General features: G+C 35.3%; 1 protein-coding gene across 2 annotated transcripts in view; it reads right to left on the bottom strand.

Annotated features, from left to right (window-relative positions):
• Window positions 1-18,606, bottom strand: part of COL4A5 (collagen type IV alpha 5 chain) — a 260,757-nt gene that overhangs the window by 145,191 nt on the left and 96,960 nt on the right. For both annotated transcript variants that reach the window (XM_047081902.1, XM_047081901.1), the window contains exon 2: window positions 10,746-10,805. In XM_047081902.1, coding sequence (XP_046937858.1) covers window positions 10,746-10,805 — 60 coding nt within the window. The remainder of the gene's footprint in view (window positions 1-10,745; window positions 10,806-18,606) is intronic.

Here is an 18,606-nt window from a genome sequence, read left to right as displayed (position 1 = left end):
CCTAGGAATAAATCTAACCAAAGATGTAAAGGATCTGTATGCTGAAAACTATAGAAAGCTTATGAAGGTAATTGAAGAAGATTTAAAGAAATGGAAAGACATTCCCTGCTCATGGATTGGAAAAATAAATATTGTCAAAATGTCAATACTACCCAAAGCTATCTACACATTCAATGCAATCCCAATCAAAATTGCACCAGCATTCTTCTCGAAACTAGAACAAGCAATCCTAAAATTCATATGGAACCACAAAAGGCCCCGAATAGCCAAAGGAATTTTGAAGAAGAAGACCAAAGCAGGAGGCATCACAATCCCAGACTTCAGCCTCTACTACAAAGCTGTCATCATCAAGACAGCATGGTATTGGCACAAAAACAGACACACAGACCAATGGAATAGAATAGAAACCCCAGAACTAGACCCACAAACATATGGCCAACTCATCTTTGACAAAGCAGGAAAGAACATCCAATGGAAAAAAGACAGCCTCTTTAACAAATGGTGCTGGGAGAACTGGACAGCAACATGCAGAAGGTTGAAACTAGACCACTTTCTCACACCATTCACAAAAGTAAACTCAAAATGGATAAAGGACCTAAATGTGAGACAGGAAACCATCAGAACCTTAGAGGAGAAAGCAGGAAAAGACCTCTCTGACCTCAGCCGTAGCAATCTCTTACTCGACACATCCCCAAAGGCAAGGGAATTAAAAGCAAAAGTGAATTACTGGGACCTTATGAAGATAAAAAGCTTCTGCACAGCCAAGGAAACAACCAACAAAACTAAAAGGCAACCAACGGAATGGGAAAAGATATTTGCAAATGACATATCGGACAAAGGGCTAGTATCTAAAATCTATAAAGAGCTCACCAAACTCCACACCCGAAAAACAAATAACCCAGTGAAGAAATGGGCAGAAAACATGAATAGACACTTCTCTAAAGAAGACATCCAGATGGCCAACAGGCACATGAAAAGATGTTCAGCGTCGCTCCTTATCAGGGAAATACAAATCAAAACCACACTCAGGTATCACCTCACGCCAGTCAGAGTGGCCAAAATGAACAAATCAGGAGACTATAGATGCTGGCGAGGATGTGGAGAAACGGGAACCCTCTTGCACTGTTGGTGGGAATGCAAATTGGTGCAGCCGCTCTGGAAAGCAGTGTGGAGGTTCCTCAGAAAATTAAAAATAGACCTACCCTATGACCCAGCAATAGCACTGCTAGGAATCTACCCAAGGGATACAGGAGTACTGATGCATAGGGGCACTTGTACCCCAATGTTCATAGCAGCACTGTCAACAATAGCCAAATTATGGAAAGAGCCTAAATGTCCATCAACTGATGAATGGATAAAGAAATTGTGGTTTATATACACAATGGAATACTACATGGCAATGAGAAAAAATGAAATATGGCCTTTTGTAGCAACGTGGATGGAACTGGAGAGTGTGATGCTAAGTGAAATAAGCCATACAGAGAAAGACAGATACCATATGGTTTCACTCTTATGTGGATCCTGAGAAACTTAACAGGAACCCATGGGGGAGGGGAAGGAAAAAAAAAAAAAAAAAAAAAAAAAAGGACGTTAGAGTGGGAGAGAGCCAAAGCATAAGAGACTGTTAAAAACTGAGAACAAACTGAGGGTTGATGGGGGGTGGGAGGGAGGGGCGGGTGGGTGATGGGTATTGAGGAGGGCACCTTTTGGGATGAGCACTGGGTGTTGTATGGAAACCAATTTGTCAATAAACTTCATATAAAAAAAAATAAAAAAATAAAAAAAAAATAAAAAAAAATAAAAAAGGATTTTGATGTAAAAACTAAAAAAAAAAAAAAAAAGTTACATGATCATGGGCATGAAAAACATATTTTAAGAATGCTTTCTCAAGACAGATACAAAATTAACAGGAAAAGTACTGGATTTATGAGGATAGAAAAAATAAAACGTGGGACAAACTGCTATAATGAGCATTAAGGTTTACATTATTTTTGGATTATAATATTGCAAAAGTCTAAAAACTATATAAACACATGGGAAAGGCAATGCCATTAATGAACAAATGAAAACAATGATTAACTAAAAAAAATGAAGTTATAGGCAATTTTCTCTTCTTTTTGAGTAATTACTATTGTGTTTTTATAATTATATAGTACAAAGAAATATTTGATGTAATATAATTAGGAGAACAAGAATATAGATCTTTGACAACTACCAAATGGAGATAATGTACGTCAGATTAAATTGTAGCTTGTATCAAAACCACTTAGACAACTTGTTAAAACACAGATTGCCTGGTCCTACCCCCAGAGTTACATTGAGTAGGTCTGCTATGGAACCTAGGAACTTGCATTTCTAACAAGCACCCAGTAAGTACCGATGCCACTGGTAGAGGGGAACACCTTGTTAAGATAATGTGTCAGTGTGACATGAATTTTATTTTACTTTATAATTTTTATTTAAGTATAGTTGACATACAATGTTATACTAGTTGCAGGTGTACAACATAGTGATTTGACAATTCTATACATTAATCTATGTTCACCATGATAAACATAGTTACAATCTACGTGACATGAATTTTAGGTTGTCAGCTGGTTAATTTCTTGTTGTCATCAGGAGTCTAGCAAGTTTTGTTTTTAGCAGTGTGCACTTGGACACATTTCTTTGCCAGAATTGACATATTTTATTATTTCTGTATTAATCTTACTTTTTAAAAGCAGATTTACTGAGGTACAATTAATATATAATAAATTGCACATATTTAAAGTATACAATTTGAAATTTTTTTTCACATAGGTGACAATCAAAATAATGAACATATCCATCACTCACAAAAATTTCCTTGTCTTTTCAACAAATGTTGCTCAACTAGACATCCATATGTAAAAAAAAAATCTAGACAGAGACCTCACACTCTTCATAAAAATCAACTCAAAATGGATCAAATAGAAAACTATAAAACTCCTAAAAGATAACACAGGAGAGAAAATCTAGGTGACCTTGGGTGTGGTGATAACTTTTTAGATACAAAAAGGCATAATCCATGAAAGAAATAACTGATAAGCTGAACTGCATTAACATTAAAAGCTTCTGCTCTGTGAAAGATAGTGTTAAGAGAATGAGAAGATAAGACAGACTGGGAGAAAATATTTGCAAAAGACACATCTGATAAAGAAAAATTATCTGAACTATACAAACAACTCTTACAAGTGAACAATAAGAAAGCAAAAAATCTGATTTTAAAATGGGCCAAAGAGTTTAACAGATATCTCATCAAAGAAGATATACAGATGGAAAATAAGCATATGAAAAGATGCTCCACACAATATGGCATCAGGGAAATGCAAACTGAACAACTACATACCACCACATACCCAATAAAATGGCTACAATCTAAAACCCTGACAACACCAAAGGCTGGCAAAGATGTGGAGCAACAGGAACTCTCATTCATTGCTGGTGGGAAGGCAAAATGATACATCTACTTTGCAAGACAGTTTGGCAGTGACTTACAAAACTAAACATACTCATATGATCTAGCAATGATGTTTCTTGGTATTTATCCAAAGGAGTTTAAAACTTACATCCACACACACAAAACTGCACATGTATGCTTACTAGCAATTTTATTCATCATTGCCAAAACTTGGAAGTAACCAAGATGTCCTTTAGCAGATGAACAGATAAAGAAACTGCCACATGCAGACAATGGACTATCATTTAGCACTAAAAAGAAATGAACTATTTGGCTATGAAAAGACATGGAGGAACTTTAAATGCAGATTACCTAAGTGAAAAAGGCCAATCTGAAAAGGCTGCACACTGTATGATTCTAACTATATGATATTCTGGAAAATACAATTATGGAGACAGTAAAGAGATCAGTGGTTTCCAGGGGTGGGGATGGTAAAGTTGAATAGGTGGAGCACAAACGATTTATAAGGCATTGAAAATATTCATATGATAATAAAATGATGGATACATGTCATTATACACTTGCCCAAATCCACAGAATGTACAACACCAAGAATGAACTCTAAGGTAAACTTGAACTTTGGGGTGATAATGATATATCAAATGTAGGTTCATCAATTGTAACAAATGTACCACTCTCATTAGGGAAACTATGCATGTATGCATGTGTGAGCCAGAGGTATAGGCGAAATTTCTGTATCTTTCTTTCAATTTTACTGTGAACCTAAAACTGCTCTTAAAAAAGTAAGTCTTTAATTAAAACCAATATTGAAGTTGGGGCGCCTGGGTGGCTCAGTCAGTTAAGCTTCTGACTCTTGATTTCGGCTCACATCATGATCTCACGGGTTCGGGGGTTTGAGCCTCGCATCAGGCTCTGTGCTGACAGCTCAGAGCCTGCTTGGAATTCTCTCTCTCCCTTTCTCTCCCTGCCCCTCCCCTGCTTGCTCTCTCTCTGTCTCTGTCTCTGTCTCTCTCTCCCTCTTTCTTTCTCAAAATAAATAAGCTCAAAAAAATTTTTTTAAATAAAAAAAAATATTGAAGTGAACATCATAAATATAAAAAAATGTTCCATGTTCTCTTTTATAATATTTTCCTCATGCCTCTACTCATCCCCCACCCCAGGTGATGACTGATTTCTTTTCAGTCATTATAAATTAATTTTCATTTTCTAGAATTTTATATACATGGAATTATACAGAATGTACTCTTTTGTCTAACTTTCCATTCAGCATAATTATTTTGAGATTTAGACATGTTGTGGTTTATGTCAATAGTCCATTCCTTTTTATTGCTGAGTAGTATTCCATTGTATGAATATATGACAATTTGTTGGTTCATCCACCTGTTAAATTTTTTAAATGTTTTATTTATTTTTGAGACAGAGAGAAACAGAGCATGAATGGGGGAGGGTCAGAGAGAGGAGACACAGAATCTGAAGCAGGCTCCAGGCTCTGAACTGTCAGCACAGAGCCTGACGTGGGGCTCAAACCCACCAACCATGAGATCATAACCTGAGCTGAAGTCAGACGCTTAACCAACTGAGTCACCCAGTCGCCCCATCATCCACCTGTTAATAGCAATTGAGTTTCCTGTTTCTGGTTATTACAAATAAAGCTACCATGAACTAATGTACAAGTTTTGTATGGACATATGCTTTCACTTCTCATCAGTAAATGCCTAGGAAAGGACAGTCATCTGATAGGTTTATGCTTACCTTTTAAAGAAACTGTCAAACTTTTTTCCTAAGTGTTCGCATCATTTTGTATTTGCATCAGCAATCTTGCTATTTGTAACAACATGGATGGAACTAGAGTGTATTATGCTAAGCAAAATAAGTCAGTCAGAAAAAGACATATATCATATGATTTCACTCAAATGTGGAATTTGAGAAACACAACAGACGAACATAGGGGAAGGAAAGGAAAAATAAGATAAAAACCGAAAGGGAGGGCAAACCATAAAAGACTCTTAAATACAGAGAACAAACTGAGGGTTGCTGGTTGGGAGGTGGGTGGAGGGATGGGTGATGGGCGTTATGGAGGACACTTTTTGGGTTGAGCACTGGGTGTCATATGTAAGAAATGAATCATTGGGTTCCAATCCTGAAGCCAGGACTACACTGTATGTTAACTAACTTGAATTTAAAGAAAAAAAAAAGCAATCTATAATAGTTCTAGTTGCTTCACATCCTCACCTATACTTAGTATGGATGTATTTTAATATTTAGACATTCTAGTAGGTTTATAGTGGTATCTTATTATGGTTTTATTATGCATTTCCCTAATTAACAATTTTGAGTAACTTTTAATGTGTTTATTTGCCATTTACATATCTTATTTTGTGAAGTACCTTAAAATCTTTTGCTGCTTTGTTTCTAATTTAATTTTATTTTGGGATACGTGTTTTATTATTGACTTTTGAAATGTCTTTATGTATTTTGGATAGAAGGCTTTTTAGGAGATATGTGATTTGCAAATATTTTTTCCTAAACTGTGGATTGTGTTTTCATTCCCTCAACAATGTCTTCAGAAAAACTAAGTTCTTAATTTTGATGAAATTCAATTGAGCAAACATGGGCTTCAACTCATAAGCCCAAGATTAAGAGTTGTAGCCTCTACCAACTGAGGCAGCCAGGCACCCCCACCAAGGAAATTTTAGTAGTGACTATATATTTGGTAATATTAAGGAAATGTTAATTCTTCCAGTATAATAATGGTATTTTTGGTTATGGTTTAAAACTCCTTATATATTAAAAATATACAATGAGATACTTATGGATGAAATCTAGGATTCCTTTCAAAATAATCTAATATGTGTTTTGGCAAAGGGGATGGGGTAGAAGTGAAATATAACTGGCCATGATTTGCTACTTATTAAAGAAAAATGATTGAGGGGCGCCTGGGTGGCTCATTTGGTTAAGTGTCCGACTGTGGCTCAGGTCATGATTTCATGGTTCAATTTGTGAATTCAAGCCCTGCGTCGGACTCTGTGCTGACAGCTCAGAGCCTGGAGCCTGCTTCAGATTCTGTGTCTCCCTCTCTCTCTGCCCCTCCCCCACTCGTGCTCTGTCTCTCTGTCTCTCAAAAATAAATAAACATTAAAAAAAATTTTTAAAATAAAGTAAAATGATTGATACATCTGTGTTTATTATATTAAAAAATTTAATTTGATTTACTTGTCCTTTTCTAGCTTCTTAAGTGGAAAACTTAGATCATTGATTTTAAATCTTTCTTCTTTTTTAACATAGGTATTTAAAATTCTTTCCCACTAAGCCCTGCTTTAACTCCATCCCACAATTCTCAGCATTACTCAAGGCTCACCCTAAGTGTAGTCTCCACCTGTCACCATACAATGTTATTGCAATATTGTTGACTATATTCCCTATGCTGCACTTTTCATCTATATGACTTGTTTATTTTATAAGTGGAAATTTGTACGTCTTAAGCCCCTCCACTTATTTAACCTATCCCTCCCTCATTCTCCCCTCTGGCAACCACCACTTCATTCTCTGTATTTAAGAGTCCAGTTTTTGTTTCTTTGTTTGCCTTTATTTTTATGTATATTTTAATTGTATACAACAATTGTGTTTGCAGATTTTTTAAATTCTCTAGTGATGTTTTTACATTGTTGTACAGTATCCATTCTCTCTGATGAGAAGCCCGTCATCATTCATATCATTGTGCCTCTTTAGGTAATGTGTATTTTTTTCTCTAGCTTCCTTCAATATTTTCTTTTAATCTGATTTTTCAGTAGACTCATTATGATGTGTCTAAGTATAGTTTTCTTTGTTGTTATTCTGCTTGTGATGTGCTGAATTTATTATATCTATAAATTTATATTTCTTCATTCTTCTGCATGTTGCTGTCCAGTTCTCCCCGCACCATTTGTTAAAGAGACTGTCTTTTTTCCATCGGATATTCTTTCCTGCTTTGTCAAAGATTAGTTGGCCATACTTTTGTGGGTCCAATTCTGGAGTCTCTATTCTATTCCATTGCTCTATGTGTCTGTTTTTGTGCCAATACCATGCTGTCTTGATGATTACAACTTTGTAGTAGAGGCTAGAAAGTGTTATGCTAAGTGAAATAAGTCATACAGAGAAAGACAGATACCATATGTTTTCACTGTTATGTAGATCCTGAGAAACTTAACAGAAGACCATGGGGGAGGGGAAGGAAAAAATAAAGTTAGAGAGGGAGAGAGCCAAACCATAAGAGACTCTTAAAAACAGAATAAACTGAGGGTTGATAGGGGGGGTGGGAGGGAGGGTAGGGTGGGTGATGGGCATTGAGGAGGGCACCTGTTGGGATGAGCACTGGGTGTTGTATGGAAACCAATTTGACAATAAATTTCATATTTAAAAAAATTATATTTCTCACCAAATGTACAAAATTCTTGCTATTACCACTGTCCTATTAATTTTTATTCCTTTTTCTCCCCTGTTTTATCTCTCCCATTGTTAGGGGACCCCATTTACATTTACATTAAACCATTTTTATTGTCCCAGAGGTCACTGAGGCCCTATTCTTTCCCTTTGTTCTTCAGGTTGCATTTTTGCTCTGATTCATCTCTAAGTTCACTGACCCTCTATTCCACTGTCATCATTCTGCTGTTATAAGCCAATCTGGTAAATTGTTCTTTCTGATATTTTGCTTTTCAAATCTAGATTTTCCTCATTATTTTTAGTTTCCAGTGTTCTATTGTGATGCTCTATTTATTCATTCTTAGGAGCACATTTCCCTTTAAATCAACAAATATATTTATCTTATCTGCTTTAAATCTTTATCTACAAATTTTAATAGGTGTCATTTCAGAGTTAGTTTTCATTCATGAGTCTTCTTCTTGACTATGGATCACTATTACCTGTTACTTCTCATGCCTATAATTTTTAATAGCACATTAGACATTGTATGTTGTAGACATCCTAGGTTCTTTTTTCTTCCTTGGAAGAGTATTGAACTTTTGCTTTAGAAAATAGTAAACTCAGGTGAACTAAAACTTAAAAATTGTATTTTCCCTTCAGTGGACAGCAGTTAAATCTATGTTCAGTTATCGCAGGCTTCCAGCTATTCCTTTTGGTGGATTGTGTGAATCCTCCCCTATACATATAAAGTTCAGGACTCAATCAAGAATTTGGGTTTATAGGGAAATTTTTGGGCTCCATTCTCTGTGGCTCCCTCTATTGCAGCATATCTCCTATCATTTTCCAGTCATTCTGGAATCCTCAACTCGTTCCTCAACTTCTCAAGCCAAGAAGACTGTGGCTTTTAGTCTGGATTCTAGCCATCCTTTGCCAAGCAGACTCAAGGGTGCTCTCAGGAGAAAAGCCACCTAAGTGCAAACTTGCTCAGTGTACTCCCTTTCTTTCAAGAGTAGAATCCTCTCTAACTTTTTCCTACTTTTGGTCACTATATGACCATTAAGTAGGTGTTATTTTTGTCCAGAGTATTTACTTCTTATTTTAAGAAGAGTTAGTCTGATAAAAATCACCGTGCCAATATTAGAAATGAATCTCTTTTGTTCTTTTTATCACTACAGAAAGCACCCTTACTATAAAACTACTCCCGGGGTGCCTGGGTGGCTCAGTCGGTTGAGCGTCCAACTTTGGCTCAGGTCATGATCTCACAGCTCATGAGTTTGAGCCCTGCATCGGGCTCTGTGCTGACAGCTAGGAGCCTGGAGCCTGCTTCGGATTCTGTGTCTCCCTCTCTCTGTCCCTCCACTGCTCGCACTCTGTCTCTCTCAAAAATAAATAAACACTTTTAAAAAATAAAAAAAATAAATAAAACTACTTCCCTCAAACTAATGTCACTTAAATACGTGTTTTAGGGGTGCCTGGGTGGCTTAGTCGGTTAAGCGTCTGACTTCAGCTCAGATCATAATGTCACAGTCTGTGAGTTTGAACCCCACATTGAGCTCTGTGCTGACAGCTCAGAGCCTGGAGCCTGCTTCGGATTCTGTGTCTCCCTCTCTCTCTGCCCCTCCCCCTGGTCACGCTCTCTGGCTCTCAAAAAATAATAAATAAACATTTAAAAATTTTTAAAAAATAGGTGTTCTAGATAACACAATTCAATTATTATTAATAGGTGTTCTGTTAGAAAGAAGTGGGTCAAATGGAACTTGGAAATATGGCATTGCAAAACAAATAAGTTTCTTAATATCAGGACTTTTAAACATCTTTAATGTGCTAATAGACATTCTATATCCCTAAATGGAATATGCTCTTGAAATAATATCCTAAAATTTGTCATATATAATTAGAAATATTCACTGATTCATTCAAAAATATTTATTAAGCCCTAGACAGTGAAGACTAGAGTATAAACCCATTTCTCCTAGCACAATTCGCTATCGTGTTTTAATCTTCTAATTTCACTGTCAGTCATTGATTCAGAGTGGCTAGGTTTATGCTACTTAATCCTCACCAATACTTAGGTTTTTTTGTTTTGTTTTTAAAAAAATTTTTTTAACGTTTATTTATTTTTGAGAGACAAAGAGAGAGCATGAGCAGGGGAGAAGCAGAGAGAGAGGGAGACACAGAATCTGAAGCAGGCTCCAGGCTCTGAGCTGTCATTACAGAACCCGACGTGTGGCTTGAACTCATGAACCTTGAGATCATGACCTGAGCTCGCGAAGTCAGATGCTTAATCGACTGAGACACCCAGGTGCCCCACCAATACTTACTTTGTAATTATCGTATGTATACAATAGAGGTGCTGCTATTAGAAAAGTGAAATAAAAATAGAGGTTCACTAATCATTAACTTACATGGACTAGATAAAAATACATGAAATTGGCTAGTATGATACTCAATACAGATGAGTAGCCTGATAAATGTTAGTTTCTTTCTTAGTGTTTTTTTCTTCTTTTGCCTATTAAGTTAGTGGTTTTAACAAGATTGATCATAGATAGGTTGGTAGACTACAGCTCTCAGACCAAATGCAGTAAGAAGTCTGTTTTGTACAGTCCAAGAGCTAAGACATTTTTTTATACTCTTAAAGGACTTTTTAAAAAAAATGTTAAAAATTGTGTGATAGGGATATTATGTGGCCCACAAAACCTAAAATATTTACTATATGGTCTTTTACAGAAAATGTTTGCTAACTCCTGAGATATAGTCTAATCCTTATAATTATCTAAAATAAGCAGTATGGTAGAATTCATTTTATTTACTTAGATGCTGAGGTAGACGCCCTGATTTAAAAAAAAACATATTAAAACACTATTTTACTGGTTTTACTAAGTTTTCAAAGGCTCGTCTCAAATCTCACCTTTTCTCCTTTTACACCACTACAGTCACATTTTGATCCTGGAGAACACCCATAGCAAGCCTATAAGGAAGAAAAAGAGGGAGAAAGATTATTAAATATGAAGCTGAAAATCAGTCTCTGACTTACCCCTCAACTAAACTCAACAATCCAAATTTGTAAAACTAATACCAGAAAAATATCTGAACAGATATACACCAAATTGCAAACAATAGTTACCTCTGGGGAAGCTTTCACCTTTTATGGTACACATTTCCATTTGATCTTTTCATAATGAGCAGATGTAACTTTCATAATTTTAAAGTGAAAAATATCCTTTTAAAAAGATACTAAAAATTAAAAAGCAATTCAAACAATTTCCCTGTAATATTATTTGCCATTTGTCCAAGCTCTTAGGAACTCTTTTCTTTCTCCTAACATCACATTCAAGAAATGACCTTTCAATCTATATTAGCAATGACCTTGGTGACTAGGTAAAGATGTCTGACAGTCGAAGTTGCTTGACTCTCTGCACTCGTGAGCAATCATGGGGCATAAAATATGTAATGCTATCTTTTACCAACTTTTTTTCTTCGCTCCCATTCTCTCATTGCTAGTAGTTCAGTCTATAATGACTCCAACAAGTTTTACCACAAATGTTGTTCCCACAGCCTAGATCCTCTAAAAAGCCACTACTAATAAATTCCTTTATTCATATTAAGAATTGAGGTCTTGAAGCCAGAAAAATATCCTCCTCCAAAATAAGGACCCATAAGAGAGGCACTTGGCTAGCTCAGTCAGTGGAGCAGTCAGTGGAGCCTTGATCTCGAGGTTGTGAGTTTGAGCTCCACGATGGGTGCAGAGATTAGTTAAAAACAATAAAAATCTTAAAAAATAAAATAAGAACCCATAAGAGAAGAAGATAATAGATGACTTCTGCCATCCAGATCTACCCTATACTCTGACATAAAGCTGAACTCCTTAGAAAAACAAATAGTAGTTAGTTTAACCTATGTAGATAGCTCTCCATTTATGGACAGTAAGGTGGTATACTTTTCTTTTTTTAATTTATTTTTGTTTTTATTTTTATTTTTTTGATTTGGGGATCTCTTTTATTTTTTATTTTTATTTTTATTTATTTATTTTTTCAATATATGAAACTTATTGTCAAATTGGTTTCCATACAACACCCAGTGCTCATCCCAAGGTATACTTTTCATTAAATAAGAGAAACTTTTATGTGATGTAAATACCAAATAATGTGTATCAATGCTCAGCCTTGGAAAACTGTGACTTAAAAAGTACCTAAGTGTCCTTCCCAACATTCCCTGTGTTCCTTTACTCCAACCACTACCAGAATACTTTCCCCAATCCTTATCAAATTACTGACCTCATCCTTCTAGTCATAACTCCTAATCTACTCAGCTGCAACTAGAAGCTAGCCAGATGCTGGAACTCCTTTTCCTGATTAAGAGCAAACAACAATGGTTGATGTTGGGGGTAATCTCTCACTCTGCAAGTTGCTGTTCCTGTAACAGATGCTCCTGACATTTCTAATCGAAAGGCTGTTATGCAGCTATTATTCATCATACATAGTTGATATTAGGTTTCAGTATTATACATCAACTACATTACAAGTGAAATGGACTTATACAGACTTACTCATCAAACATGAATTGAGCATTATTAGAGGCCAGAAAACTTGTTAAGCAATAAACACGAATAAGACACAGCTCTTTCCAACATATAAAACTAATTCAACAAATACTTATTGATCACCTGTTATATGCCAGCCACTATGTCACACTAGGTGTAGGTAGAGATGCAAAGACCGTACATCACTGCTCTCTAATGGAAAGGATAATTCCATACAGAAAAATTACATTACAGTGTGTCAGTAACAGAGGTTAATTTAAGATGTATAACTTTTTTGTGTAAACATGAATTGTAGATTCCAAAGTATAAGCTTACAAATTTTAGAAGATACCAATTCACAAGATGAGAACTGTCAATGGTCATATTCACTGAATTAGATTGTGCATATTATCAATAATCAGTTACAAGCATTAATGGAGGATAAAGGATAGTGTACAAAATGGCTATACATTTAAAAACAATTAACATTTGACTTTGAAATGTATGTCTATACTTTATTTTTTAAATTTTTTTAACGTTTCTTCATTTTTTAGAGATGGAGAGAGACAGAGAATGAGTGGGGGAGGAGCATAGAGAGAGGGAGACACAGAATCCGAAGGAGGCTCCAGGCTCTGAGCTGTCAGCAACAGAGCCTGATGCGGGGCTCGAACCCATGGACCAAGAGATCATGACCGGAGCTGAAATCGGATGCTTAACCGACTGAGCCACCCAGGCACCCCTGTCTACACTTGAAATGTAAATATTGGTGCATAGTTTTCTGGTGTTACAAGTAAAAGATGGTACAACTTTCCATTTTCATTTTTCATTAAGAAATCCTTCTTTTTAAAATACAAATTAAGCTCCTGAGAATAATGCAAAACAATAGACAGAAAGGGTTTGTTAATATGGAGAAGATACTACATGAATTTTACTTATAATATTTTTGACTTCTAAGTATCCAACAATATCCTCCAACTTCTAATATAATTTTTAAACAAACAATATAACTTTGAATAAGTGTGCATGTCAATTCAAAGGTAATTTTATATATAATTTTTCTTTAAAATCAGTAATTTCACCTTTTTTCACTTATTACTTCAAATGTAGCTATACTTTAGAGAGGTCACTACTTAAAACATTTGATATTTGTTTGAATTCAGTTTTAAAATGTAATTTATATTCTATTTATTCCACCTACTTTACAATGACACTGGTACTCTGGCTTTTTTTGTTTTTAAAGCTAATTGTAATACACACACCGACCACTAGATGCCACTTTTCATACAGTTATAACAGTGATGCCCACATGGAAATAGCCCCAATTTGACATTAGGTTAATGCAGCAACATGTTTTTTTACAAACAGCCATTAATATTAATTAGGTGCCCAATAAGCACAAAGCACAGTTTTAGAGCTATGAGTTGTACCATAAAATGTGTAGACACGAGTGCTGTCTTTAAGAAACTTCCAATCTAGTTAAAAAAAACAAAAAACCCTATGCCTAAATAAATAAAAATAAAATTTAAATACAATGGAATAATGACATAGGAGACAATGGTAACAGAATGAGCTCTAAAATACAAGAAATACATTCTGAGTTTACTTCAGCAATTGAATCATTAGGAAACTCTAAAAAAAGAATATATAAAAAAAGGAATCTATAAACAAATCATTCCCATATCCTAGACCTCAATTTTCTCTTTGGTAAAATGACAGATGGATGATATAACCTCTTTAGGAAGCTTCCAGATCTTACAGTATGTGATTCAGTAGGATTTACCAAGTAAAAACGAATGGTATAGTCAATAATTGCTATCAAAGTTAACAAAGAGGACTCCCTTGAGTGTGAAGTGTTCACTAACAGCTCTGTAGAGAAGGTAAATAAATCAACTTCAATTTTGAAGAATGGACAGAAAGATATCTAGAGGAAAAATGCCCATGCTAAGTACTAAAATCAAAACACAAAATTTTTGTAGGCAAAGAGCCAGATTAAATATTAAGTACCTCAGTCTAAGGACTTCTTAAATCCATATGAGAAAAGTATAGTAGGAGATATGGCCAAAGAAAGAAAATATTTTAAAAAACTGGAAAAACCAATTCTGCAAAGTCACTGAACACTGTTAAAGCAAGAAAATGATGCAACTATAGTAATGTTTTAAAATTTTTAGGGAGAAAATAATAAAAAGTATGGAAGATTTCTTATCATCACATAGTAAAACACATCACGAAGCTACAATAATTAAAACAGTATGGTGTTGTTCAAAGAACAGGCAACTCAATGAACTATAACAAAAAGACCAGAAACACACACACATTATATGATAAAAATTGACTTTTATCCAATAAATGTGAAAATAATGGATTGTTCAACAGAGGGTGCTAGGACAAGTATAGAAAACAATGAATTGAGATCTCAGGCCCCCACGGTTAAAAAAAAAAAAAGAAAAAGAAACAGATACGAGAATTAAAAGTGGAAATGAAAGCAAACTTCTGTATGTATTAAGATCACTTAAAGAAATTCACAAAAATTCAGGTATTAGGATCCCATCTTACAAATGCTATTTCAATAAGCTTGAAATTGGCTACCAGAATCCAAAATTTTAATAAACATCTCCAGGTAATTCTGATACAGTGATTTAAGCTATATAAACTACAAAATAATGGCATAGAAAAATAAGAAATAGTCCAATAATGTGGCTAGTTAAGTATCCTGACTGATATGCCTGCTTAAGAAAGAAACTAAAAATGCTTTTAAAATGTAAATATGTCTTAAAGCATCAAAGAGAAGCACAAAAGGAGGTATCAGGCCAAAATCTAGAGAAAAAAAAAAATAACAGTAAACTGACCAATGAAACTACTTTTGCCCTGAGGGCATTTAGCAAAACTGGAGAATTTAAGATTCTTGTTTCACAACTTCTTCAGTGTAAAGGTATTATATAAGTACCCGATGGATTTCATCCCTAGAGAATTTTAAGAAAGATACCTTAGCACTCAGCAGAGAAGTACAGGGGGAAAGCATCTTTGAGAAAGTATAACCACAAACTGGCCCACATACAGATCTGCAATCCAAATTAGCATTTAGCTGGGTGACCCAGTAATCTCAAATTACAAATTTGCTTAGAGTAGACTCCTATTGCTTTGATCTCCCAGAAGCTGGGTAGAAATACATACAAATCTTATGTAGAAGAATATACCTTCATAGTAAACTTCAAAGAATTCAAAATAATTTTTTTTATATTTTTAATGTTTATTTGTGAGAGAGAGAGAGAGAGAGCAAGAGACAGAGTGTGAGAAGGGGAGGGGCAAAGAGAGAGAGAAGGAGACACACAATCTGAAACAGGTTCCAGACTTTGAGCTGTCAGCATAGAGCCCAATATGGGGCTCGAACCCAGAGCTGTGAGATCATGAGTTGTGAGATCATGACCTGAGTTGAAGGTGCCCCCCCCAAAAATTTTCTCGAAAGGAAAATAAGGTATCTTATTCAAAAATCACTAAGCACACAAGGAAACAAAATACCATAAGCAAAAACCTAGAGAAACATCTGACAGCAGAAGCTGCTCAGCAATTTTGGGTATTAGAATTATTAGACACAAAATATATAACTATTTTTATAATCATTATAGATATTTTAAAACTTGAAAATAATAAATGAACCAAGAAATTGTAAAAAAAGAAAGGTAACATAGCTGAATTGAAATAAAATATAAATTTTAGAAGTTAAAAACCATGAAATTTAAAACTCAGTGGATGGGCTTCACAGCAGACTGCATATAGCTGAGAGACAGTTTAAAACATGACAAAGTTAAGAAATTATCTATAATGTATTATAGATATAATGTATTTCTATACATTATAAATATATCTATAATTATCTAAATTATCTATAATGTATAGATATAATGTATTTATAGAGATAAAACAGGGAAAATGTGAAATGATAGTGAAGAAGCATGGAAGCAAAGTGAGGAAGGAGAGCATATAGGTAATCAGGTTTACAGAAGAAGAGGTGAAAGAAGGAATGGAGCAGGGACAAGAATTAGAGATAATGGCAGGGTTTTCAAGAAATAATTAAAAATATCTGTAATTAGGGGCGCCTGGGTGGCTCAGTCGGTTAAGTGGCCGACTTCGGCTCAGGTCACGATCTTGCACTCTGTGAGTTCGAGCCCCGCGTCGGGCTCTGTGCTGACAGCTCAGAGCCTGGAGCCTGTTTCAGATTCTGTGTCTCCCTCTCTCTGACCCTCCCCCGTTCATGCTCTGTCTCTCCCTGTCTCAAAAATAAATAAATGTTAAAAAAAAATATATCTGTAATTCAAGAAGTCTGAAAGATCCAATGGAAGAAAAATCAAAAATTTGTACACTAGATACAAATTAGTAACTTCAGAACATAAAACCAAAGACAAGGCTTTAAAAATATCAAGAAAGACAAGGGAGACTGCCTTCAAAGGAGTGACAATTATTTATAGATTAATTCTCAGAAGTACAATGGAAGCCAGAAGACTAGAATGGCATCTTTATATGCTGAGAGAAAACTGTCAACTTATATTTTTTACCCAGTAAAGATACCTTTCAAGAGGAAGGTGAAAATACAGACATTTTTAGACAAATAAAAACTGAGAAAGTAGGTCTTTAGCAGGACTACACAAAATGAAATTCAAAACCTTTTAATATCTTCTCCCTTCATAATGACAGGAAATGCAATTGAAATGGGAGGTCTAAAATACCAAAAGTAATGGAGAAAAAAAGTGTTATATTCATGGGTAAATGCAAACAAGTAGTAACTATAAAACACAATTATAAAGAGAGCCACAGGGTTCAAAAGTACAGACCTAAAAGAAAATCACAGTGATAACACATTATAAATCAGGAGAGGATGACTGAAGTTAAAATATTTCTAAGGTTATTGTAATTGTGTAGAAAACAGGCATAGGTATTGACTACTTTAGACTTTGATAAGGTAAGCATACAATTTAGGTATTCTAATTCCTAGGGTAAACCTTAAAAGAAGGTAAGTGAGGTGTTAATTCTAAAGGAGTGGAAGGGACAATATTTAATAAATCCAAAAAAAAAGCAAAAGAGAGAAAGTGCTATCTTAGAAAAAACAGGAAAAATAAAAGAAATGTATCAGTAATTACATCAAGTATAATTAATTGTAAAATGACATGATACAAGGAAATAATCAGACAAATTTGGAATGTGGTACATATGAAGGACAACTACCATGGACTCTTCAAAAAGTCAATGCCATGCCTTGGCTTTGTGAATGACAGCTTGAAGAGCTCTGTGGATCGTCTCCCTAGCAAACGAAAAGAGCTGGTGACATTTAGGAAAAATAAAATTTATGTCTCTGGATATTACCCTAAGAACCTACAGCAAATGAAGAAACACCATTCAACAAAATTTACTACATCTTAGTTATGAAGAACAAGAATCTATGGCATTTTAGCCATGACCCACTCCCTTCCTCTCCCCTTTATTCAGCTTGACAAAAGCTCCACACAAGGTGGAAGCAGACATGAACCTGGAGCTCCTTCTCCCTCCCTCCAGCTATGAGTTGAGTACTACAGTGTCTCACTAGAACAGGTCATCAGCATTTCTCATTCTCCCCCTTGACCAGTTCGAAGTTGTAAAAGCTCTATTCCAATTTTAAATAGCCGAGAATTCTAAGGCTTTTGTGTTCCACATACCCTCAACTCACAAGACAAAAACTCTACCCCAGGTATGGCCGACTGAGAGTACTGTACTCAACTGCCCTAACCACGGTTCACTCACAGAGCACAGGGTGGATACTAGCAGAAGCAAGTTGAGAAGACCAGATGCTACTGTCCTTCCCTGTGCCCCTGCTCGTAAAGCAGAGTGTCACTTCGAGAGAAGCAGGTCACTGTTCCTGCACCCCACTCTGGAACACTGTCATGGAGGTTTTACCTGGGTGTTGGTGGGGCTGGGGTGGGGGAACCATAAAACCAGAGACCTCTGAAGCTCTCTCTAAGGAACTTGAGTTTACTTGGGACATTCTAATTATAACAATGTATTTTTGAGTTTGTAACTTATATAGATATAATATGTATAACAATAATAGCATAAAAAGGAGAAAAAGGGAATAGGGTTTCAGAGGAGTGATATTTCTGTATCTTACTGAAATTAAGTTGCTGTAAATCTTAAGTAGATTCTGACAGGCTATGATGCCCATGGTAAGCACTACAGCAACCAGTAAGAAAATAACTCAAAAATACAGTGAAGAAAATCATTAAAG

The sequence above is a fragment of the Lynx rufus genome, unplaced genomic scaffold (assembly GCF_022079265.1).
Source record: "Lynx rufus isolate CCGP_SWC_20201006 ecotype Redwood Valley unplaced genomic scaffold, mLynRuf1.p SCAF_19, whole genome shotgun sequence".
Lineage (NCBI taxonomy): Eukaryota > Metazoa > Chordata > Mammalia > Carnivora > Felidae > Lynx > Lynx rufus.
The sequence above is the reverse complement of the archived record's forward strand: the minus strand, read 5'-3'. Positions and strand labels throughout refer to the sequence as shown.